This window comes from Benincasa hispida, chromosome 1, assembly GCF_027475165.1.
Source record: "Benincasa hispida cultivar pf3 chromosome 1, pf3_genome.v1.1, whole genome shotgun sequence".
Classification (NCBI taxonomy): Eukaryota; Viridiplantae; Streptophyta; class Magnoliopsida; order Cucurbitales; family Cucurbitaceae; genus Benincasa; species Benincasa hispida.
In genome coordinates this window covers 13,045,419-13,071,359 of record NC_143478.1, presented here as the reverse complement: position 1 = coordinate 13,071,359, position 25,941 = coordinate 13,045,419, and the positions used below count along the sequence as shown (strand labels likewise).

At 31.5% G+C, this 25,941-nt stretch overlaps 1 protein-coding gene across 4 annotated transcripts; it reads left to right on the top strand.

Moving 5' to 3' along the window:
- The first annotated feature begins 16,816 nt into the window (after nt 1-16,816).
- LOC120079344 (basic helix-loop-helix (bHLH) DNA-binding superfamily protein) lies at nt 16,817-19,686 on the top strand. 4 transcript variants are annotated; one of them, XM_039033537.2, is made up of 4 exons: nt 16,817-17,610; nt 17,856-18,398; nt 18,528-18,902; nt 19,288-19,686. In XM_039033537.2, exons 1-4 carry the CDS (start codon nt 17,506-17,508, stop codon nt 19,420-19,422), a joined length of 1,158 nt encoding a protein of 385 aa, XP_038889465.1. In that variant the 5' UTR covers nt 16,817-17,505; the 3' UTR covers nt 19,423-19,686. The 4 variants fall into 4 exon arrangements, with proteins under 4 accessions (XP_038889465.1, XP_038889530.1, XP_038889608.1 ...); XM_039033602.2 differs by having other exon boundaries at nt 19,235-19,686; XM_039033680.2 differs by having other exon boundaries at nt 16,880-17,224.
- Nucleotides 19,687-25,941: the final 6,255 nt, after the last annotated feature.

Genomic DNA, 25,941 nt, shown 5'->3' with positions numbered 1-25,941 from the left:
ATGGAAGGCTTATTGAGCAGTGTTGTTGGACTACTTTCGCCCATGCAGATCAAAGGATAATCCCGAATAAACAGGAGTTCATAGCTAGCTTAGGATTAAGATCGAGTTATCCTAGGTTACTTAAGTATGAAATAGTCATTTTTAACAGTAAACGGTCGTTAAAAAGAAAAGTGACTATTTCGTGATTTAGTCTATATGAAAACTCATTGCATATGATGCCCCCACTCACATGTCTCGACATGAATGATCTGTGGATCACATCATTTGTATTACCTATACAAAATGAGCCGCATCCAATACTGTTACTAGGATGAGATACCCAATTTCATCCATATATTTATAGACCATTTAAGCTATATACTATTAACTGGATCCTGTTTATGTCACCACATAAAGTTAAAGTATTCATACTATAGTCATGGATATGTTTATTGGATTTTCATAATAGAATGCAAAATCAACAACTTTATTGAATAAAATACTCATCAATATTTTATTCATAAATAGAATATTTAACACGAACTACGAGTTCTAGTACATCCCAATAGGATATTCAAATTGGAAATCCAACAATAATACAATATTAGAGTTGGATGATTTTGGGTTTGTGTTGACGGAGGAATGTCCTCTGGTTCCCAGTACAATAGCGAAACGAAATGTTTGGGATATCTATGATCGATGGGTTAGGGCTAATAAGAAAGCTCAGGCCTACATCTGAACAAGTATATCTAATGTACTTAACAAGAAATACGAGGTAATGCCCACCGCCTGTGAGATAATGGCGTCACTTCAAGAGATGTTCGAAAAACCGTCATCCTCTGTTCGACATCAAGCCATTAAGTATGTCTACAGTACTCACATGAAAGATATTCCAATGTAAGAGAACATGTTCTCGATATGATAGTCCATTTTAATGTTGTTGAGGCTCATGGGTAAGTGATAGATGAGATAAGTCAAGTAAGTATGATATTGGAATCTCTCTCGGAGAGTTATCTGCCATCCAGAACTAATGCTGTTATGAACAAAATTACTTATAATTTGACTACGTTGTTGAATGAATTACAGACATATCAGTCTATGATGAAACTTAAAGAAAAAGAAGTAAATGTTATTTCTAAATCTAAGAAGTTTTTTAAGAGGTCGTAAGTCTGGAACAAGACCCACTAATAACAAAAAGTCTGTTCCTTCTTCTTCAAAAGATAAATCTGTATAAATGAAGAATAAGGGTAAAAGGAATAAGAAAACCACTGCTAAGAAAAACAAAAACAAAGACAAGACTCCCAAAGGAAAATGTTTCCATAGTAGAAAGGATGGGCACTGGAAGCGTAACTGCCCAAAGTATTTGGCTGAAAAGAAAGCGGAAAAGGTGAAATAAGGTAAATCAGATTTACTGGTAGTTGAAACATGTCTAGAGGAGAATACTCACCAAACCTAGATATTAGATTCAGGCGCCGTTAATCATGTTTTCACTTTTCTATAGGAAATTAGTTTTTTTAGAGAACTTTCTAAACAGGAAATGACTTTCAAGGTAGAAATGGGTGAAGTCATTTCAGCTCATGTAGTGGGAGATGTCAAGCTATTTTGTAGAGAGTCTTTTATCTTACTTAAGAATGTGTATTATGTACCTAAGATGAAAAGCAACTTAATCTCCATTTCCTGTCTGCTAGAAAATATGTATAGAATATCTTTTGATTCTAATGAAGTGTTTGTTTTTTCAAGAGGTATTCATATTTGTTCCGGAAGACTCGAAAATAACTTGTACATATTAAAACCAACTAAAGCAAAGGTCATTCTAAATATAAAGATGTTTAAAATGGTTGAGACTCAAAATAATAAAACAGAAAATTTCTCCTAATGCCTATCTTTGGCACCTCTGACTTGGTCATATTAATCTCAATAGGATTGAGAAATTAGTAAAAAAACGGTCATCTAAGTCAGTTAGAAGATAGTTCTTTACCTCCATGTGAATCATGTCTTGAGGAAAAAATGACAAAAAAATATTTTTCTGACAAAGGTCTTCATGCCAAAGAGCCTCTCGAACTAATACATTCAGACCTACGTGGTTCGATTATGTAAAAGCACGAGGAGGCTATATGTATTTCGTCAATTTTGTTGATGATTACTCGAGATATGACTACATTTACTTAATCAGTCACAAGTCTGAAGCTCTTGAAAAGTCCAAAGAATTTAAGACCGAGACAGAAAATTTGTTAAGTAAAAGAATTAAAACATTTTGATCTGATCGAGGTGATGAGTATATGGATTTACGATTCTAGAACTATTTAAGAAGAACAAGACACAGTCATTGGACTGCTGTAAAAAACATTCTCGAGTATCTAAGGAGAACAAGGACTATATGCTTGTATATGGACTAAGGATTTGATCCTTATCGAATACACTGATTCTGATTTCCAGACTATCGTGGATTCAAGGAAATCTACTTCAGGATCAGTTTTCACTCTCAATGAAGGAGCTAAAGTTTGGAGAAGCATTAAGCAACGTTGTATCGCTGACTCCACAATGGAAGCAGAATATGTAGCCGTATGTGAAGCCGCTAAAAAAGCAATATGCCTACGCAAATTCTTGGCTGACTTAGAAGTAGTTCCAGATATGCACCTACCTATCACACTGTATTGTGATAATAGTGGTGTTGTTACCATCTCGAAAGAACCAAGGAGTCACAAACGTGAAAAACATTTTGAGAGAAAGTACCATCTCATCATACAGATAGTACATCGAGGAGACGTGGTCGTCACAAAGATAGCCTCTGAAGGCAACCTTGCTGATCCACTTACGAAGGTCTTCTAGGCTAAAATGTTCGAAGGCCACCTGGTTAGACTAGGACTCTGAGCAACATAATCTAGGGCAAGTGGGAGAATATCTATGGTATTAAAGAATGCCCTAGTTTATTGTATTTTTCCTTTATGTTTATCGACATTGTATTGTATATATTTGTTCACTGGAGTTTTAGTCCAAATGGAAGATTGTTGGGAATGTCCCATAATTTGTAGTTCATAAATTTTATGTTAAACATTCTATTTATCAATAAAATATTATTTAGTATTTTGTTCAATAAAATTGTTGATTTTGCATTCTATTATGAAAATCCAATAAACATATCCATGGCTATAGTATGAATACTTTAACTTTATGTGGTGACATAAACAAGATCAAGTTAATAGTATATAGCCTAAATGGTCTATAAGTATATGGATGAAATTAGGTATCTCATCCTGGTAACACTATTAGATGTGGCCCATTTTGTATAGGTAATACAAATGATGTGATCTACAGATCATTCATGTACAGACATGTGAATGGGGGTATCCTATGCAATGAGTTTGCATATAGACTGGATCACGAAATAGTCACTTTTCTTTATAACAACCGTTTACTGTTAAAACTGACTATTTCATACTTAAGTAACATAGGATAACTCGATCTTAATCCTGAGCCAACTATAAACTCCTGTTTATTTGGGATTATCCTTTGATCTGCATCGGTGAGAGTAGTTCAACAACACTGCTCAATAAGCCTTCTATTTTGGAGATAAGACCGGATAGATAGTTGGGGACATAGCCTTGCAACATGGAATTCACTCCTACCCTTTTTAAGGTTAGTAAGTAGGTTGTTCTCTTAAGTGCTGATTACAGGTCTTGAACAATCGGGGCCCCGCCTTCTCATGATAAAGAAAGACATGATTCATAAGTAGTATTATGAATTGAATTTTTCATTAGAGGGTCAGTGGGAACTTAGGAAACGAAATATATTTACAGGGGTAAAATGGTAATTTTGATCAAACTATAATTACAAACAACCTGTAAATGATCGACTTACTAATTATGGTTTAAATGGACAGAAATATATCTACAATGAGGAGAGTGCAACTATCGAGCTATAATGATGTATCTTGATAGTTAACGAATAGTAATTAATTCGATTAAAGAGTTTTAACGAATTAATTACATATCGTTGGAGTTCATGATCTGTAGGTTCATTAGGTCTCTCTATTAGCTCATTAAATTAGAATAACAAATTAAGTATTGTTCTATGAAATTAGGGTTATGAATTTGAAATGTTCAAATTCATTTTTTTAAGGTTTTTGATTGATTGTATATGATACAATTATAAACATTTAATTTAATTGAAATTAAACGAAGTTGAAAAATCAATTAATATTTGAATTATGATTTAAATATAAAATTGATTCATTTGTGATATTAATATTTTATTAATTTAATATTTAGATATGAAATTAATATTTTTAAAAATCAATTAAAATTAGTTTTATTTAAATTAATTATTTTGAATTAATTTTATAAAATTAATTTAAACAAAATTATTTTTTGAAATCGTTTTAGATTAATGGGTTTTTCCAATTTTAGGAAAAACCCTCTAACATGTTTGATGGAATATAATCAAATTCCAATCGTTTTAGGTTAATGGGTTTTTCCAATTTTTGGAAAAACCCATTAACATGTTTGATGGAATATCATCGAATTCCAATTGTTCTTGGTGATGATCTTCAAGCTGGAGCTGTCCAACATGCAACCCTATACATTTGCATGGTTTTTACCTATATATTGAAGCACCGTGCTTGAAGATTAGTGAGAATGAAAAATATAATTTCTAAATTGATAACCCAAAGACCCTACTCTCGTTCTTCATCAATTCAACTTGTTCAATTATTTTCACCACACATTCCAGCTTGAGCATAGTAGAGAAGATCTTGGTGGTAGTCCTATCGCTGTTTCAAGCTCTTTCTTGGTAGATCTCTGTCGAATGTTTTAAGGATATCTTCAAAGATAATATGTGTTTCAAACCATCTTTTGAATATTATGTGTATAGCATGCTTAAAACTCAAACTAAATATAGTTTAAGTGCTTATTGATTTTGTAGTCTTCCATTGTTTGATATATCATTCCTTCAAAAACTTTAATTTCTTGGCCTTCTTTCTTCATTTGTTCAAGTTGGCTCCTATCTTGGCCATCTTAACATTTTTTTGCCCCGAACGCTTCATTCAACTGCTTGTACATTTGAGTCCGACAAAATAATCAATTTAAACATATAAAGTAGCTTAAAAATCTCAAATTAAGTAGAGGAAGATAATACATTTTCGGTGTTATCAAGTTGCGTCCAAGGTTCCTACCATTTCCAGTTGTGCTTCTAACTCCGAGATGACTCATTTCATGCTTAATACTTAGTCTAATTTCCTCTTTCTTCCTTGTCCTAGGCGTTTACCTTGTTCCCTAACACTTAGCCAATTTGTTTTCTTCCATTTCCAGGCTAATGCTAGGTTCAAAGCATAGTCTTGACACTTAACCAAAATTCTGTCCTCCAACCTACTATGCTTCCAACTCTTGAAATTTTTAACACTTAGCTAAACTTTTTTTTTTTTCCAAGACTTAAGTTATGAGTTATTCTTTCACCCTAAGGAATCCTGTGAGGGTCCGGGTGTTACATCTTAAGAAATATTTTCCTTAGGCATGTCAACGTCATTGTAGATTGGTACATTATCATTCCATCTTTAGCAATCACATCGAACATTAAACAACTACTTTGTAAACATAAGATACATGAGACAAATTAAACAATATGTCCTAAACATCTGTATGTGGACTTTTTTAATATATAAAATGATTTCAAATCAATTATCTCAAATTGGTTGAACAATCAAAACATGTATGTTGATTTTTATTTCATTCATAGTGAGCAAATATCAATATAAAACAAATAAATATCCACATTTCATTTTCTTGCCTATACAAGAATACCGTTATTGCTTAAAATCATTGATTATGATACTATATCAAAAATTTTCTTGAAATTGTATAGATGTTTTAAACTCCTTTTCATAAAAGAAAGTATTTATTTTTACATATCTCATATGCAATAATGAATGAACAATGAATCTGCTATAGAAACCGAGAAGAAAGTTGACTCATAATCCATTTTCACCCAATAGTTATAGTGTGTGTTTTCACCTGACGCCACAAGTCTTACTTTGAAGATCTATATCTCCAAATACTACACTTCCAATCTTTATTCTCATAGACCCATGGATATCCTTTGAGTTTTCCCTCATCAATGGAAGTCTTCAAAAAGCTGTTAACTATTATGTGGTGTTACTTGAAATAAATTCATCAACACAGGCTACACTTCCATGATACAACAATGTTTTGTAAATATGTTGGCAGAAATAACATTTAAAACAATGCAATCTATGTCGCATTACCTTAATGGAGTCAGACATCAGTGTAATTTAAAAACATTAAGACTAGGTTCAACAAAGAACGTAAAATGTACTAGGTTGAACAAGACCATATTTCTCCTACTGCAGCATAATTTCACCCAAGTTGTATCGAATGCTCCAAGTCGAGATGTCATCGCATCTTTTCCAATTAGGCTTAGTACACCAAATATCTGGTACTATTTATGATCAGATCATAGTGTCACACTACATTTGCCTAAGTGATTTAAACTTTAGTCTAATTTCTTCTGAATATTTTAGAGAAAATAAGACCTGAGTTGCATTAGAACAAGATACATTTATTCATAAATACTCATCAATCATATTAATGGATTATCTATGAAATCAGACTTATGCTTTCTTGTTAGAGCATATTAACGTGCAACGAAGGAAGAACATAACCAATAAGTACTCTAATCATATTTAATTTGAGTTTAAAACATGCTTCAAAGTAACCTTTACGGAATAGGGTTTGCTGAACACAATACCTTTGAAGTATCCTCTTCAAATCCAGCTAAGTTCCACGTGAAAGAGCTTTAAACTTCAAGTAGACAACCACCAAGATCTTCTCTACTATTCTATTGCAAGGATTGTGTGGTGAAAATACTAAATTTAGTTGGAAGTATATAAGATATGAAGAAGGTTTGGTGAATTATGTGGAGTTCCTTTTGAAGTTCTTGTAAGCATGAATCATAATTCAGCTGAGCACTCCAATTTATAAAGCTTTCACCATGCAAATTCATGTCTTACATGAAGGACAGCTCCTACTTCATGGAGAAAATGGAGATGTGAATAAGGAAGTTCAATACGAAATGGAGATTTCCAACATTTTGGAAATCTCCACTTTGAAAAACAATTTTCGAAAGATTTTTCCAAAAATGATTTCTAAAACCATTTTTATATTAAACTTATTTAATATCATTTATTAGTTTTATAAAAAAAAATTAATTCAAAAATTAATTTTTAAATAAAACTAATTAATTAAACTTTTTTAATTAATTTTGTTAATTTAATATCTAAATATTAAATTAATAAGGAAATTCATATTATTCAATTAATATTTAAATTATATTTTAAACATTAATCATTTCTCTAATTTCATTTAATTTCGATAAGATTAAACATTTTAATTGTATCAAATACAATAAATAGAAACCCTAATTGAATGTCAACATTTCAAATTCTAAACCCTAATTTCAAATCTTATCAAGATTACTCAATTTACTAATCCAAATTACGAGCTAGTAGAGGGACCTTATGGACCTAAAGATCATGAGCTCAAACGGCTTTTAATTAATTGGTTAAACTCTTTAAACCGAATTAATCACTATTCGTTAACTACCAAGACATTCCACTATAGCTCAATAGTTGCATTCTTCTTACTATAGATATTTCTGTCCATTTTAATCATAATCGATAAGTCAATCCTTCATAGATCGTTCGTATTTACAGTTGGGTCGAAGATTACCATTTTACCCTTATAAATACATCTTGCTCCTTAAGCTCCCACTGATCCTCCATTGAACAATTGATTTATAGTCCAATTTATAAATCATAACCCTCTCTTCCATGAAAGGGCGGGACCCCATTGTTCAAGACAAGATATCAGTGCTTAAGAGAACCACCCATCTGCTAACCCTAAATCAGATAGGAGTGAATTTCTTATTACAAGGCTATGTTCCCAGCTATCTATCCAATCTTATCCCCAAAATGGGAGGCTTATTGGACAATCTTGTTGGACTACTTTCATCTATGCAAACCAAAGGATAATCCTGAATAAACAGGAGTTCATAGTTAGCTCAGAATTAAGACCGAGTTACCCTAGGTCATTAAGTTTGAGATAGTCAGTTTTAACAGTAAACGGTTGTTATAGAGAAAAGTCACTATTTCGAGGTCCGGTCTTATGCAAACTCATTGCATAAGATGCCTCAACTCACATGTCTCTACATGAATAATTTTTTTTATCACATCATTTGTATCAGTATACAAAATGGGTCGCATTCAATAGTGTCACCAAGGTGGGATACCCAATTTCATTGGTATACTTATAGACCATTTTGGCTACAAACTAAAACTTAATCCATTTTTATATCACCACATAAAGTTAAGTATTCATGTTATAGCTATGGATTCGTTTATTTGGATTTTCATAGAAAGATGCAATATCAATAGTGATTTATTGAATAAAAACTCAACAACATTTTTATTGAAAAATAGAATATGTTAACAACATTTACGAACGGCAAGTTTAGGCCATTCCCAACATTTCTAACATAGAACCACTTGGGTCAAAGAAAAAAAGTTTCATATTGGCTAGATAACCTTATCTAATAAGATTTAATGACACACCTGCATGAGAAGTAAGACTTTTGACAAGTAATAATAATTTAACTCTAACTCTTAGAAAATTATTTGTAACTGTCATAAAAACCAAAGTCATGTATCATTCAGGAGAATAAAATTTGTCTTTATTTCTAGATTCACTAATACTTACTCTTATAATGAGTAGTAATTGTGTTAATCTTTAACATACAAAAATGTTTATATTTAATGTCGAATATATTTTCAAAACAACTTCTGAAAACATGTCTAATTATCAAAAGTATTCATATGTTATGAAATATTTTAATAATTTTCCTTGGAGAAACTAAATGATTCTTATGGTGATAAAAATACCATACTCATCATAAATAAACATCATTACATTTTAATGTACCAAAATGCATTTAATTAAAGTGAACATGTTTTCAAAAATGACTTTTGAAAAACATGTCTAATCACTAATTATTCATACACTATGAAATATTTAGTAATAAAGCTTAGAGAAATAGAATTTCTCTTATGGTGATAAAAGCACCATAGTCAGCAAAATTAAATAACATTTTAATGCCTCCCACTACTTTAACTAAGATGAGCATCTTGTTGTCAATTAGTAGAACTATTCTACCTAAATAAGCATTTGCCAAGATTTATAATCTAATTATAATGAAGAAAAATTCTGATAGTGAATCATTATTCAGCTATCAAGGTGTGAATTTGTATTCTCCACCATAACCTAGTAAATTAGATTTACTTGTTCTCATTTTTCTTCTTTTTGAGACATTTCCAAAATCTCTCAACAATTGACATCCCAATCTAATTAGGAAACTTTTTTCTCATTAGCTCTAGTTATTATAATTTCCTTGGAACCCCAATAATACTTAACTTTGTAGGTCATTTAGCTTCTCATGACTCCAACATCAATACGTTTTGTCATATTTTTATCAAGACACATCATATGTTATATAGACAATTACAATAAGCTATCGTTGCAAAGTTTATTCATGGACACTTCATGAAATAACAACAATTCTTTTGAAAATTATTTTCCAAACTAAAAGACAAAATTACATGCTATTACGTGTTGATGAAATTTTCAATGTAATATATTCATAAATTTTTTTGACTTATATCGATAATTAAAACTTTTAGAGAAAAAGACATAACTTTGAATTATATAAAAATATATGAATCGACTATATGCAATCTATTATCCATTCTAATTCATCAAAGAAATTTAAAGATGAACCCATTAATTTGAATATGAATCCCTTTCATATAAATGTAAAATTTCTATTGTTATGATACTCCAGTGAGTCAAAATAAAAATCACCAAAGGGCAGTCAATCATTCCTTTACTAGATTGAGACATTCTCTACCAAATGTTACACCTGAATAACTCTTTATTCCTATAACATCTAGTTACCATATTAATAAACCATTAACTTAATTAACAATTTCTTGTAAATGTAACTTTTCATTTTAGAGTCTAGAGTTCTGCCCCAATGAGCCAACCGTAGGAAAAAATCGATTGGGGCAAAAACTAAAGTAATGCTATCCATTTCTAGAGTTTGGATAAAATTTCATGCAAACACCATCCGTAGGGGGACACAAGCAAAGGTGTCTCGAGGCCGAGCATGAAAGTTTACACAAACCAATGAAGGAGTCCGTGGGATGTGTTGACACACTTCCCTCTCTCACTTACTATAAACACTCTCTCTGTTTACCTTGGTATTGACTTACGTGAACACTATCCGTAGGGGGACACAAGTAAAAGTGTCTCAAGCCTAAGCATAGATCTCACAGTCTAAACTATTTAGGGAGAAACATGAAAAGGAAATTGAAGTATCGGATACATCATTTTCCTCCCACTGAATGTTTTACAAATGAGGGTTCATAACTTAGGTAAATTAGGCTAATAAATTTATCTAAATGATCTGTTAACTTTGCCCAACGTAATAATTACTTTGGATAGTTTAATAATATTGATTTATGTTCATTAAATATTTTAATAAACATTAATCATGATAGAATACACAAGCATGCAACAGAAACAAATAGAATCAATAAGCACTCTAATTACATTTAATTTGAGTTCTAAAACATACTATTTCAGAAAAACTAAAGTGGGTTTCAAGTTGAACTTACCTTTGATAAAATCTTCCAATTCCAGGTTGCTCCACTCCAATTCAACTCCAAATCGACAGTGAACCATCAAGAGATCTTCTCTATTATTCTCATCCTTGAATTTGAGTGGTGGAACTCGAATTTGAGTGAATTTGGTGAAGGAAGTTGAGAGAGTTTGTGAGGAAGAAGATGAAGTAGCAGAAAACTAATTTTTCCAGCTGAATCTCTTCTTAGCTGACTCTATTCGGCAAATTGAGAGAGTTTTATATTTCTTCAGCATGCAAGCACTCCTCAGCCATCAAATGGCCAACACCTACTTCAATTAAAGGTGGGATTTGTGTATGCTTGTAGGAAGAACACCTACTTGAGATGTTTGTGGGCAAAACCTACTTAATCCAATTTTTCCAATTTTTCATTTCAAAATTCAATTAATTAAAAAATAATATAATTAATTCATAATTAATAAAATCTAAAATATCAAAATCAAATTTCTTAAATTGAATTAAAATTGAAAATTAATGAATTTTACTTAATTAAACATATTTAATTAATTAATTAATTTAATATTAAATATTAAATTAATCACACGCCTAATTTTCCTATTCATGTAATTAATATTTAAATCAATATTTAAATATTATAAACTCTCCAATTTTGTTTAATTTCAATAAATTAAACGTTAATTATATCACATATAATTATACAAACTCTAATTCAAATTTGAACCTATTCAAATCAAACCCTAATTTTAATTTGAACATATTCAAATTGATATCATTCCAAATTCACTCAATTTAATAATTGAAGATGTTTATGTTTTACGAGCTAGCAAAGGGATCTTATGGACTTGCAGATCATGAGCTCCAACGATTTAAGATTAATTGGCTAAAACTCTTCAGACCAAATTAATCAGTATTTGTTAACTATCAAGTCACATTACTATAACTCGATAGTTGCACTCAACTCTCCTCACTGTAGATATATTTATGTCCACATGATTTAACCATAACCAATAAGTCGACCCTTCACAGGTTGATCGTAATAACAGTTGGGTCAATATGCTGTTTTACCCCCGATATTACGTCTTGTTCCTTAAGTTCCAACTGATCCTCTAATGAACAATTGGTTTATGATTTAATCATTAAACCAAATCCCTCTCGGGCTAGTGAGAGGGTGAGGCCCCTTGTCCAAGACTTGGATACATTACTTAAGAGAACAACCTTTCTCTTATCCCTAAATCGGGTAGGCGAAAATTTCATTTTGCACCCTATGTCCCCAACTATCTACCTCGTCTTACCCCTGAAATGGGAAGTTTATTGAGCCGATGCTGTTGAGCCAACCCTCACCCATGCAAATCTAAGGATAATCCTGAATAAACAAGAGTTCATAGTTAACTTAAGATTAAGATCGAGTTACCTAGGTCATCTAAGCAAAATAATCAGTCTTAAACAGTAAACAACATTATAAAGTAAGAGTAACTTATTTCTTGGTCCGATCTTATGCAAACTCATTGCATAGGATGCCCCCACTTCTCATGTCAATACATAAATGAATCTGGATCACTTTTTTTGTAGTATCTTTACAACAACTTGTAATAGCTACAGAGTAGGCCGCATCTAATAGTATTACCAGAATAAGGTACCCAACCTTAATCATATACTATAGACCATTTTGGCTATTTACTCGAACTTGATCCATCTTTATGTCTCTACATAAATTTCAGATATTCATATAATAGTCATGAATCTTAGTTTATTGGATTTAGACTTTATAAATGTAATTAATAGATTCAATAACAATTTTATTGAAAAAAAATGTTAAATAACATTTTATTGATAATAGAATATGTTCAACTTTACAAACTGCGAGTTTTAGGACATACAACCCAACAAATCATGCATTGCATGCTTGAAACAAATCTATCTAATTCATCTTCCAGGTAAGTTCTCAAGTAGGGGTGTTCCATTCCTGTCAACTTAAATACCCTAGCCTAGATAGAACTGACCTAAGACAAAGGTTCCTTATAGATACATTTGTTACAAATTTAATCATTTATTTACTCTAATTTAATCCTCTTAAAAGGAAATTAAAAGATTAATCATATTTCTAATCATATTAGAAATATATTAACATAGGTCTAGGTGAAATTAGTTTTAAAACATTTAAAATTAATTTTAACCTATGTTTGCATGAAACTCTTGATTATAGATTTTAATTTTATTTTCATTTAACTTATAACTATTATAAAGTTTAATGAAACAATTAAAACCTAAGCCATGCATCTAATGACATACATAAAAATATAACAATTATATTTCTAAGGTATTGTCATACTTCATGCATTTTCTTTTTATTATATAACATAACATTTATATTATCAAATAATGAGAATAAATACCACTCCCATCACATAATATAACACTTATATTATTCATCATACAAATATAATATTTATAATAAAATATGATACATGGACATGTTACTATCCATGCAATCATATAATATAACTCTTATATTAAATATGATGCATGGGCATGCTTAACTTAATCATGCAACTATATAATATAACTTTTATGTTAAAATGATGTATGATTTTATGTTTATCCTATGGTGAGATTTATATTATATGACATACAATATGACATATAAATAATTAGAATCATACATCTTATGTATAATTCAATAGAATAGCAATATTTGATTGAAATTGTCATCCTAAACATTAATTAAATTAATATAACATTTATATTAATTTAATTCATAAAGATACAATAAATAATTAATTAGTACAAATTAATAAGTAAAAAATGAAAAACTGCAAAGAAACTGCTAAGGATGCTTAAACCCACAATCTGGAGATTTCTTAACGCACACGCAAACCATCCAAAGCGTTGACACTTTGATGCTAATGCTGCAACATTGGCTTTTATGTTACCGCATCGTTGGGCCACGCTGCAGCATTGCAACGTTGTGGCTAAATTGTTGTGACGCTGTAAGGCAGAAAGCCTGCTCTGCTTCAGCCATTCACCGATTTGTTTCATTCTTGCTCCAAAATTTCACCAAATCAAAGCCAAAACTCCATCACGAACGACACAAATCATTATAGACCCAATTACATTAATTTAAATGCCCAAAACACTAGGTAATTACAACTTTAAACACCTTTAAAGTAGTAAATTCTAGGCCAAGTTCGAAACAATTCAATATGCAAAAATCTATACATTCAAAATGCATCATGCACCCACCAAAATTCTGGATTAAAGTTCCAAAAATGAAATTAATAAATTAACATATTATATAATATAATGTATGTTGATACATTATATAACTTTATGACAGAATAAATATTTAAATATGATTCAAATGTTAATTATATGAATGTAATTTATATAAAAACTATAGATTATATGAGAGATTAATAAACTATAGGTTATATTATATATGATATAATATAAACTATAGATTATGTGTTATATTGATATAACATATGGTTTAATATTTATATTATATTTAATTAGTTAATATATATATTAATTAAAATTAAAATTTTGAATTTTTCAAAATTTTCAAATTTAAAATTGGGAAGGGAGTTACCCTCAACCCACTCTCACATAACCAACGTGAAATATACAAAGTAGTTAGAGAGATATCTTGATTTTGATATGCTTCATACTGTTCTTGGGATCTCTATATGTGATTTCTCTGTAAAAAAATTGCTCTCAAATAAAAAAACTCTCCCTTACAAAATTAATCTCTTGAAGTCCACAAACTCTCAAACGATTCTCAACCTAGAGATAACAAAGAAATCCTCATGGTAGGTTTGAATTTTGGAGCAATTCTTATTGTGTTTGTTAGTTCGGTATTCGAGGGAGAAGGAGACCGTTCGAGCACTACACTGGAGAGGAAACGTGAAGAAATCATTCTTCAAGGGTAAGTCATTCTTAATCCTTCTTCATCTCCAAATTTTTGTGAAAGCATGCTTAATTAGAGTAAAGGTATATTAGTTTTCTTCCTCTATTAATTTAGTTTTGTAAAATAAAAATTGAGACACAATCTTTCCTTTGTAGGTATTCACATACTCCTTCAGAAGTCTCACAATTTGAGGGGAGCTCAAATCATATAGAGAGGAAGTCTCGATCTTAGGGAAAACCTAAAATTTTCTTCACTGATAATACATCTTAGGGGGAGCCTAAGATAATATGATAAGGAGTCTCACTTCTAGGGGAGCCTAGGTTATTGATTGATTGATAAAACTATACGAGAGTCACTATAATTATGCATCTATTACAGATAAGTATTGATTTATAATTACTTATTATTGATATTAGTGAAGTTATCTTTATTGGGCACACTACCTCCCAAGATGTAGGTGATTTACATCGAACTGGGTTACCAATATTTGACATTATTTTACTTATTCTACATATTTAATAGTTGTCCTGTAGAATGCTATAATATTATCTGTAACATTGATAATTTGCCATAGATAACTCCTTACTTTCTTTTTTCAAAAATAAACGTTACGCGTGGTGCTGTAAAAAAGTTGAAGGGTTCAAGCCACATTATTTAAATATCAATCAGAGAAAATATATATTTAAGAGAGAGTTGTGGTTGAAACAATAAAAGAAGCCACATATATTGTGAGAAAAGTTACGTGTGGATAAACATCAACAACGAGCTGTTTGACTATAAAGTATCAAACATTGCAAAATCAAAGAAAATATGAGTTAAGAGAGGAATATTATGAGAGAGAGATTGTAAAAGAGTGAGATCAATTAAAAGAGTTTGTATGTGAAGGTTGGAGAACATCAAAGAAAAATGTTTGACAAAGGAAAGAAAAACAAAATTATACTCAAAACGTAGGAAATCTATTGAGAAAATTGTCCCAAGGTTTGGTAGTTGCGAATTTGATCATATGTCCCTTTCTCTCCATTCCCGTCTTAACTCGTTGTTATGAAACAATGTCAAAGGTTAAGGGTTTTTTTAAGGACATAATTAAAACATTTTACAAGTCACTATCACTTTTCCATCGTAATTATAACATAAATATTATCGAAAAGATTATTTGAAAAGAAATGAAAAGTAAAATGTTTAGTGTTAAAAATAAAATAGACTCTAGTAAGCAATTTGAAAACAACAATCAATTCAACCAAAATAGAACTGTATTTTATGTTAAATTCATAAATTAAATTCTAATTTATAAAATTGTTCAAAACATGTTTAATAATATATTTATAAACCATAAAACTAGTTATAATTAGTGTATTAGTTTGAATATAAACTATTACTTATGAATATGTGAACTTGGTTTATGTTAAAAGAAAATTATATCATATATTTATAATATTATATATATATTTTTAATTTAACAAAAATAACTGAGTTTATAACATGAAATATTATACTTGTTAATATTTTTATATTTTTTTAATATAATTTTGCACTTTAAAATTTTCAATTCAAAATCTGAATATATTGAAAACATAAAAATATTGTTTTCAAAATTAACATTGTTTAGATTACAAAATCTAAAAACAATGTTCAAAAAATATAATCCATAATGCTTACCAAATATATATTCATTGAACTTAGTGAATTTGGAAACCTAAACCAGAATCCAAATTGTCTAAATTGACTATCAAAATCTTAATTGCATTGACCTTACAATACATGAGTTAATTTAAATACTACTTTAGTTCCTATACTTTTGGTTTTGGTTCTTTTTGTCCTAATACTTTCAAATTGTTCATTCTGGTTCTTATACATTCAACTTTTGTTCATTTTGGTCCATATACTTTAAAAAGGTTCATTTTAGTCATTTTACTTTTACTTTTAATTCATTTTTTGTCCTTATACTTTTAAAAAATTATCACTTTGGTCCCTTCATTTTCATTTTTAAAGAATAAAAATTGTTACTTTTTAAAAGTTTAATAACCAAAATGAACTAAAGTTGAAACTATAATGACCAAAGTAAACTAAAATTTGAAAATACAACATCAAGGTCAACTTTTTAAAATACATATTAAAATGAACAAAAATTAAAAGTATATTGAAAAAAAATATATATTTTAAAAAGAGAAGGACCAAGATTTAAAAACAAAAAATACAAAGACCAAAATCAACCAAATCCAACGACATACCAAGATCCAAAAATAGATAAAGAAAATGTGTACTGTAATTTGTGATCCAAAAAAGATAAGGAAAGTAGGAAACCCAAATGTGAGGAAGACGGGAGGGATGTGAATGGCGCATCATGAGACGAGCGGCAGACTCCATAATCCACAGGGGCGTTTCCGTAGCCTCCTTCACTTTCGTTTCTGAAGCTATGGAGAGAGGGAAAGAGAGTCCCCACAACTGTCTGTCTCCGCTGCTGGACAAAACTGTCACCGCCAATAATGCTTGGGCCATTTTAAACTAACACGCTCTTCTTTTCTCTTCTCTTATCTCTCCTTCTGGAGCCATCAACTTGGTTTGAGTTTGAGTTTCAAGTTTCAAGTTTCAAGTGTATGGGGGACTTGCTGTAGACTAGTATATCTTCTTCAACTCTCTGTCTATTTATTTACCGCCCTTTCTTTGTCTTCATTACCTTTTCTACCTCCTCTTCGTCACTGTTTAACTTCTCGCCTTCCTCTTCGGACAACAGCATTCTTCTCCTCTAGCCATAGCATTTAATATTATTCTATATAGAGTATCAACTGCTCCAGAAACGAAGGAATTTGTTTTGGGCTGATATGGGGTCTCCTTCTGCTCATTGGGTTTTACATTTAATGCTATTGTTTTGTTAGTATCACTGTGGATTCGTGGAATGTATGTTGGTTACCTCTAGACAGAGAAGTAGAAAGGCTAAATTAATACACTTCAACACCTGCTCCGCTGTTCAGATGGAGAGGCTCCAAGGACCCATTAATCCTTGCGTATGATAAATGCTATATCTCTTAGCTTTTCCTATTTATTTCCGTTTTTCTTTTCCGTGGACACCCACTTTTAGCATTTTCAAAACAAGTGCACTGCATTCATTTAATTCTTCAAATGCGTTGCATTGAATGGCTTCGTGTGATTTCTCCAGGAAGTATATTAAAATCTCTACTTTGTACTTTCAGTGAACATGCTTTATTTCTTATTATATTCCTCTTCTCACTCTGGATTCTGTTCTTTTCAGTTTTATGGTGAATATTCAGAGACAGGTTGCTCGGAACAAGAATTCACAAACTTGGGATTTGAAGAATCAGAAGAAGTCTGTTTCCTAACCTCAAGTTTGGAAGATAAAGTACCATTCCTTCAGATGCTGCAGAGTGTGGAATCGCAATCAATCAAGGACAAGGAGCCTAACTTTCAAAGCTTGCTGAAGTTGCAGCACCTAAACAAACCATGGGAAGAGGGAGTTAGTAAAATTCAGGAGCTTGTAGAGTTGTTTTCTTCACCAATAAACTCAGAAACGAAGGACCAAAATCAACCTCCAAATTCGGAGGGAGTGAGTTCAGAGTGCAACCAAATTCAAGGCTTATGCCGGGCCCAAATGGCAAAAGCTCCTCCGGTCACCAAGGAAAGAAGAAAGCGAAAGAGATCGAAACCAACAAAGGACAAGGAAGAAGTAGAAAGCCAAAGAATGACCCATATTGCCGTCGAGCGCAACCGGAGACGGCAAATGAACGACCATCTCAACGTTATCAAGTCCCTCATACCTACCTCCTATATACAAAGGGTATACCATTCTTTAATAAAATATCGAATTTTTTTTTTTTTAAAAATTTGAATGAACATGTTTTCTCCAGTACTGATTAACTAAGAATGTCACATATGTTGATTTGACGCGTTTTTTGTGCACATGAAGGGTGACCAGGCATCCATAATTGGGGGTGCAATAGACTTCGTGAAGGAATTGGAGCAGCTACTTGAATCTTTGGAAGCGCTAAGGAAAGAAAGGAAGGGAGCGGAAACTGGGTGCAAGGGTGAGCAGTCAGAAGCGGGAGTGGCTTCAAATGGGAGAATAGGAGAAGGGGTTTGCGCGGAGCTCAAGTCAGAAGTGGCTGAGATAGAGGTTACAATGATTCAAACCCATGTAAACTTAAAGATAAAATGCCCCAAAAGGCAAGGCCAGTTGTTGAAAGCCATTGTTGCTTTGGAAGATCTTAGGCTCACAGTTTTGCATCTCAATATTACTACCTCACAAGCCACTGCTGCCATGCTTTACTCCTTCAATCTAAAGGTATTGCTCTGTTCTTCAATTCTATTATTTCCACTTCTTTTTCTTCTTTAGTGTTTACATAAGAGGGGGAAAAGAGTAGACTGCTACTCTGTGCCCTCCATCTGTAGTCAGCCTCAACTCGTCTGACTTTGGAATTCAACCACAGGGCCTCTAGTTCCAACTTCCAAGAGGCCGGCTCTGTTCCCACTTCCTCCCCTTTTTGTTTTTTCCAATACATATATATATGTGAACAATAATGAAAAGAGTATGCATTTTTTTTATAATTGCATGAACCGTTCCTGTTGGTAAGTTGACTATAAGAAATATGAAGATTATTGATTCGGTTGGGACAGGAGTAAAATTGTTTTAACAAGGGGGGTCTTGTGTTGACTGGGTGTGAATCCAGATAGAAGATGAATGTGAGCTAGGATCAGCGGAGCAGATTGCAGCAACGGTTAATCAAATATTCAGTTTTATCAACGATGGCAGACTGGTCAATGAGGCAAAGGCAAACTTCAGGCAGTGCAGTGGCAGTCGCTGACTATGGAAGGGACCCCTTCTCTTCCCCTACTTCCCTTTGAGAGAAAAAAAAAAGAAGTTAAAAAGAGAAGGCAAGCCAAGAAAATAAGGATGAGGTTAAGTTGGGGTGCGTGTGGGCACCTCGAATACTGTTCTTTAGTGTACCGCAGATGGGTTGGTCAGAATGGCAGGAAGGTTGATGTTTACTGCTTAAAACAAGTGTCTGTCGTCTCCTACTTTACGCAAATTCAGAAATATTTTACGAAATAAATTTATATTAATACAACTTTTTTTGGTTCGTTTTCTTTTTGGGATTTGAGTTTGCGGGGCCCACGGGAAAGAGGATGAGAGAACACACTCACTCATCTCATCATTACATTTTACATTTTTACATTTAGCAGATTCAGTTGTTGCCTTTTTACAGACTTCTTTTCTCAGACGAATTTTTACATTGACTTTGAGCAGTGGAGAATTGATAAAACATTTCACACCATAGGTGCAAATAATTTGAATTTGTTTGCAACCAACTTTTAAGAAATTGTTTGGGACAATGAGTTAGTTATTATAGTTAGATTATGATAGTCTATGTTTGGGTATAGATTATTTTAGTTTAAATTATAATAGTATGTTTGAGATGTAAACTATTTTAGTTTGAAAAGAAAATAGTAAACACAATAGCAAATAATAAAAAAATAATAATAAACGTAAAATAGTAATAATTATAGTAAATGCTAAATACCAGCAAACGAGGATTTTGAAATAGCGTTGACGCTAATAAGAGATTTTGAAATAGTTTTTACTGTATCAAAAGGTGGTTATTATATTTTGATGATAATTTTTGTCTCAAATGTCTTCTAAATTTTTTATAAAAGTTATAAATAAATAAATAAATTTTTAATAAAGTATGTTTTTAAATATAGAAAAAGGAGTCCATTTATTTATAAATATGGTAAAATGTGATTGATTAATAAACATTATGTCTATCACTATGACTCATAGATATCTATCATTGTCTATCATTAATAGACAATAATATTTTATTATATTTAAAAATATTTTAATAATTTTGTCATTTAAATCCATTTTTCTTTAGAAAAAGTATTTTAGAGAGTGTCATTTCAAATGATTCTTTGATTGATTGAAATAATTATATTTTTATTTTGATGTATGACTTTAACAATCAACTCACATTTATTTTAAGATTTCGAACTGATTTTAAAATTGTCAAAATTATTTTTGTTATATTTAAAATCATTCAAAAATATATTTTAAATCATTCAAAATCAATTTAATCTTTGAGTTTTGTAGGATCATATTCTTAAAATTTTGAATGTTTCCTAAACAAATTAGTTTTGAATGGTTTGACATGTTTCGAGATATTTTATACAAAAGTAATTTTTACAATTTCAAATCCACTCCTAAACTTGTTCTTAAACTTGGTTAAAAATAACTCAATCATATTCACTTTTTTCCCCCCAATTGTGATTTTTTGGAGCAACTAGAAGACATAGGCATAGCAATTTCTCTCCTAACTACAAGTTGCAATACCATTTCGTTGGAATGCCCTTCAACCCCAAACCCTAAATCTATGTTGTATTTGTATTATGTTATTTATAATTTTAGTCTTACAATTTAGAGAAATGTGCTATATAAATTTTTTTAATCTTAGAGACGTCTCTTGATTTGTAATTTGAATTTTTCTCTCTAATAAAATTGTTCTCTCTCTATCCTTGAATGTAGTTAATATACTGTTAGTAAACGACATAAAGTTGTGTGTTGATTTTCTTTTAGTTTATATTTTTTGTTCATCTTTGATTGTCAACTTCCTAACATATTAAAGATAATAGATCCTCCACATGTTCAAAATTACTTACCATTGCATATCTTTGATTTTTCTAGAGGATAGACTCACAATTATATGATTTGTCCATGATTTTTCTAATTTTTAGAGGATGTTGGAACGTGAATTATACTTCCAACAATCTTGTCCACTAATAAAGAACCATAGAGCCTCGTAGTCTTCCCAAATAGTCATCTATTACAATATTTTTACTTTCTTTTTATCCACTTTTTTTTTGCATACCACACCTTTGTTTGGCACTTTAGATTGCACAAGAATACAACTATATATGATGTATGATTATAATACTGCTTTTTAAATTGAGAATATTAATGTGTAATTAATTTGTTAAGTCAGTTAGCTATACATTTATGTTATTTTGTTCACTAGAAGAATTTCGGGCTTTACCATAGTGTTATTAAAACCCTTTAATGTCAGTTGTCTTTAATGTCAGTTTTAAACCGACATTAAAGGGCTTTAATAATACAGTCTTTAATGTCGGTTGCAACCGACATTAAAGCCCTTTAATGAAATTTGGAACAGACATTAAATCTCTTTAAGCCCTTTTAAACCGATATTGAAGCCCAAAATCTGTCCCTTTTATCAATTATTATCCGTTTTTTAAAATTTTGTTGCCGAATCCATTTTTTCGGTCAAAAAGTATAACATGACACATCATCATCAAACACTGTGGCTATGACATATTATTTATGTATGGATTACAAATCTATTACATTTAATCCACAAATTCTGCTATAAAATTATAATTTAAAAGGTCGTACAATAATTCAGCCCTTGAAAACATAAATTACAAGTAATACAAATAGTTGAGAGGCGTAAACATAAGAACAAAAATTGCTGTGAGTTTAAGAGAGGAAAGAGAAGAAGAGCATACTGATATGGACGGCAGCGCGGTGGACAAAGACGAACGGCGGCAGATCTGAAGACACGCAGCGAGGGAAAATCGAACGACGAATGGCGGCACACACCACGTGGGAATATGAAATTTAGATTTGGAGACACATGATTAGTGTATCAAGTTTGGGTGCTTATTTATCAAACCGAGAGTATAAGATACAGAAAAATAACAAAAGAGGGAGCAGCAGACCGGGCTGTGGCGCTTCAACAGAACAAGCTTCACCTACGATCAGATCCGAGTTGGCTATGGCGCTTTGACAGAACGAGCAGGAGATCCGGGCGACTGATCACAGTGGCATGGGTTGCACGATGAACAAAACTGCACGGAAGCCAGATCTACACCACGACAAACTCTTCACCCACACGATCGACAAATGAATGGCAAGGATTTGGAAGAGAGAAGTGAGAAAGAAAGAGGTCTGAAGAGGGAAGTGTGAGAATGGGAAGAAAAAGAAAATAGGGGGAGAGTGAAGAGGGAAAACCTAAGCAGGTCTTTAATGTCGGTTTAAAACCGACATTAAAGATTCACTTAAAAAAAAAAAAAAAAGACCGACCATATATATCCGATTTCACTTTTTCAACCGATATTAAAATCCAAAATTCTTGTAGTGATTATAAGGTAGATGTACTTTGCCTATTTATTAGAGAAATGTGATAAAGAATAATAAATCTTGTAGATATTTAAGTAATAGCATGATATCCTCTATTTTAAGCATACGCCTTCAACTTTAATTTTGGTTTCATTCAAAGAAAACACCATATCAATAGTTGATCCATTCTCCAAAAATGCCATGCACAGAGGGAGCAAAATTTCCAAGTCAATTTCTTAGACTTCATTGGATAATCATTTCGTTTTTAGTTTTTGGTTTTTTAAAATTAGGTATATTTCCTCCTCATTTCTTATAATGATTTGCATATTTTCTTTAAGTACAATTGTTGAATCCTTAGCCAAATTCTAAAAATAAAAATAAGTTTTTAAAAGCTTATTTTGTTTTATTTTTCAAATTTTGGCTTGATTTTTTAAATCATTGATAAAAAAAATAGATAACAAATGAAGAAATTTGGAGGTGGAAGTAGTATCTATAGACTTAATTATTAAAAACAAAAAACATTAAAAAATTAAATGATTACCAAATAGGACCTTAGTTTGATAGATAGACTCTAGCATGGGAGGGAGGGAGAGAGAGCTACTTGGAAGGATGTGAAGTGTGAGGGAAAAAATATTTTATCATTAATTAATAACAACAATGAAGAATAATGTGAGATCCAACAAATAAATTAATTTGTGATATAGTGATGTGCCAAAATATGAGTTAAATGTCAATAAGAGCGTAGCTCAATTGGTACAGTATTCATACTATCGATCTCGAGATCTGAGGTTCGATTTTTCCACCCCCACACTTTAACTACAATACCTTTGCAATATATATATATATATATATATATATATATATATATATATATATATGAGTTAAAAAACGTACATAATAAAATTTGAAAAATAAAATTTTCCATGAAATATGTAGATAAATATGAATTAAATGCTAAACTGGTGCATTTAATGAAATGATGTGGAATTAGGTGGAGATCTTAATGAAATATTGTGACACTCCGAAAAATTAGGGGGAAAATTATTGAGATTTGTGCCTTAAAGTTTTGTAATTAATTAGTCTATTAATTTTATTATTAATTATGTAATATTAATTTATCCATTAACCAGAAAAATCCGAGGGTATTACATATAATCTTAACAGTATGTAGTTGGCATGCTTCAAGAAATAACCTTAAGGACTATAGTATGTGAATAAGGTTGAGTGTCTTATCCTAGTGACACTATGGATATGATCCACTTTGTAATAGTTACAATGGTTTGATCCAAACCGTTCATATAGAGACATGTGAGTGGAGTATCCTACAAAAGAGTTTGTATAAGACCAAACTGCAAAATATTTAATCTCTCTTTGTAAATCCATTAATTGATGAGATTAATATTTCATAGGATGATCATCTACGACTCTATTTTAATCTTGAATAATTTATGAACTCCTTTCTGTGAGGCCAGTCCTTTGATTTGCACGGGCGAGAGTGGCCTGAGTTGCCAACTCAATAAACCTACCATTTTGGAGACTTGATTAAATGGGGAGTTGGAAATATAACTTCACAAGATGGAATTCACTTCTTTCCGCATAGGGTAAGTAGATGAGTAGTGTTGGACTAAACTAGCATGCAGTGGAAGCAACAAGAATCAATAAACATTCTAATTCATTAATTTTGGCTATAAATTAAGCAGCTCATAAACTAATAAGAAGGTTTCATAACATACCTTTGTAGAACCACTTGAATCTAAAATTCAGCTACAAGTCTTCTCCAAATCTACTTGTGAACCAGAACAAGACACCTAACCTTATTCATATACTATAGATCATTTTGACTATTTACTCGAACCTGATCCACTTTTATGTCTCCACACAAAGTTCAAGTACTCATGTAATAGTCATGGATCTTTTAGTTTATTGGATTTATTTCTAAAACGAAATAAGCAATTCATATATTCAATAACAACTTATTGAATTTTCAGAATAAGTTTTTTAGTTTATAAACCACAAGTTTTAGGACATAAAATCCAACAAGTAGTACTTTTAAGTGCTGATTTTGGATCTTGAACAAAGGTTCCACCCTTTCACTGGGCCAAGAGGGACTGGACCATAAATAAATTGTTCTAGAGGAATCAGTGGTACTTAAGGAAAAGAGATAATTACAGGGGTAAAACGGATATTTGACCCAACTATAGTTATGAACAATTGAAAGATTGACTTACTTATATTTATTATATCCATGGATACAACATATCCTACAGTGCATAAGAGCTCAACTACGGATCTTTAGTGGTTTTCCTTGTAGTTAATGAATGAAGATTAATTTAATTAAAGAGTTTAATTATTAATTTTTTATCATTGGAGCTTATAATCTATAGATCCATAAAGTCCCCTTGCTAGCTCACCATGTGTCACACTCCCTCCCAGATTACCCTTTTAATCTGGATGAGGATATAACCGTGGTAGTTACTAACCCTATTGCCAGTACCCACCACCAAAGCCTTCTATTCTAAATACCAACCTGTTCAACACATTAGTAGTATACGCATACAACAAGCCTCCCTTAAGGTTCTACAAAGATACATAAACACATGCATACAACCATGACTTAACATCTATGGAAAAATATTCATAAATGGCCCAAAACATTCCTATCAAAGCCCTAGTCCCTCTCAAAACATGTGTACATAAATAAGTCATCAACCTAAGTTCTTCTGAACAAGCCGGGCTTTTCAGTGGCAAGCAGCAGCAAGATCAATCTTGAGAAATCTGACCGCTACCTGAAAAAAAAACATTTGAAAACGTGAGCTAGAAGCCTAGTAAGTAACTTAATAAAAACATAAATCTCATGCTTAAACTGAAAGCTCAAAAACATAATACTGGAACTAAAATGTATCAAGCAACCGTGTATACAAAACCTTTAAAACATCTTAAACATCACTATTCTTTAGTTGAGAACGAGCATACATCGCTCTAGCTCCCAACGTCTGTTACCGGCCAAGAGACCCATACTTCGGCCTCCCCTTTGCTGGTAAGGAGACCCATACTTCGACCTCCATTTATTCTTAGTTGAGAGTGAACTACCAGATCTAACCCTCAACATCAACCTTAGTCGGGGAGAACCCTTTTGCTCAATCCCTCAACGTCAACCTTAGTCGAGGAGAACCCTTTTGCTCAATCCTTCAAC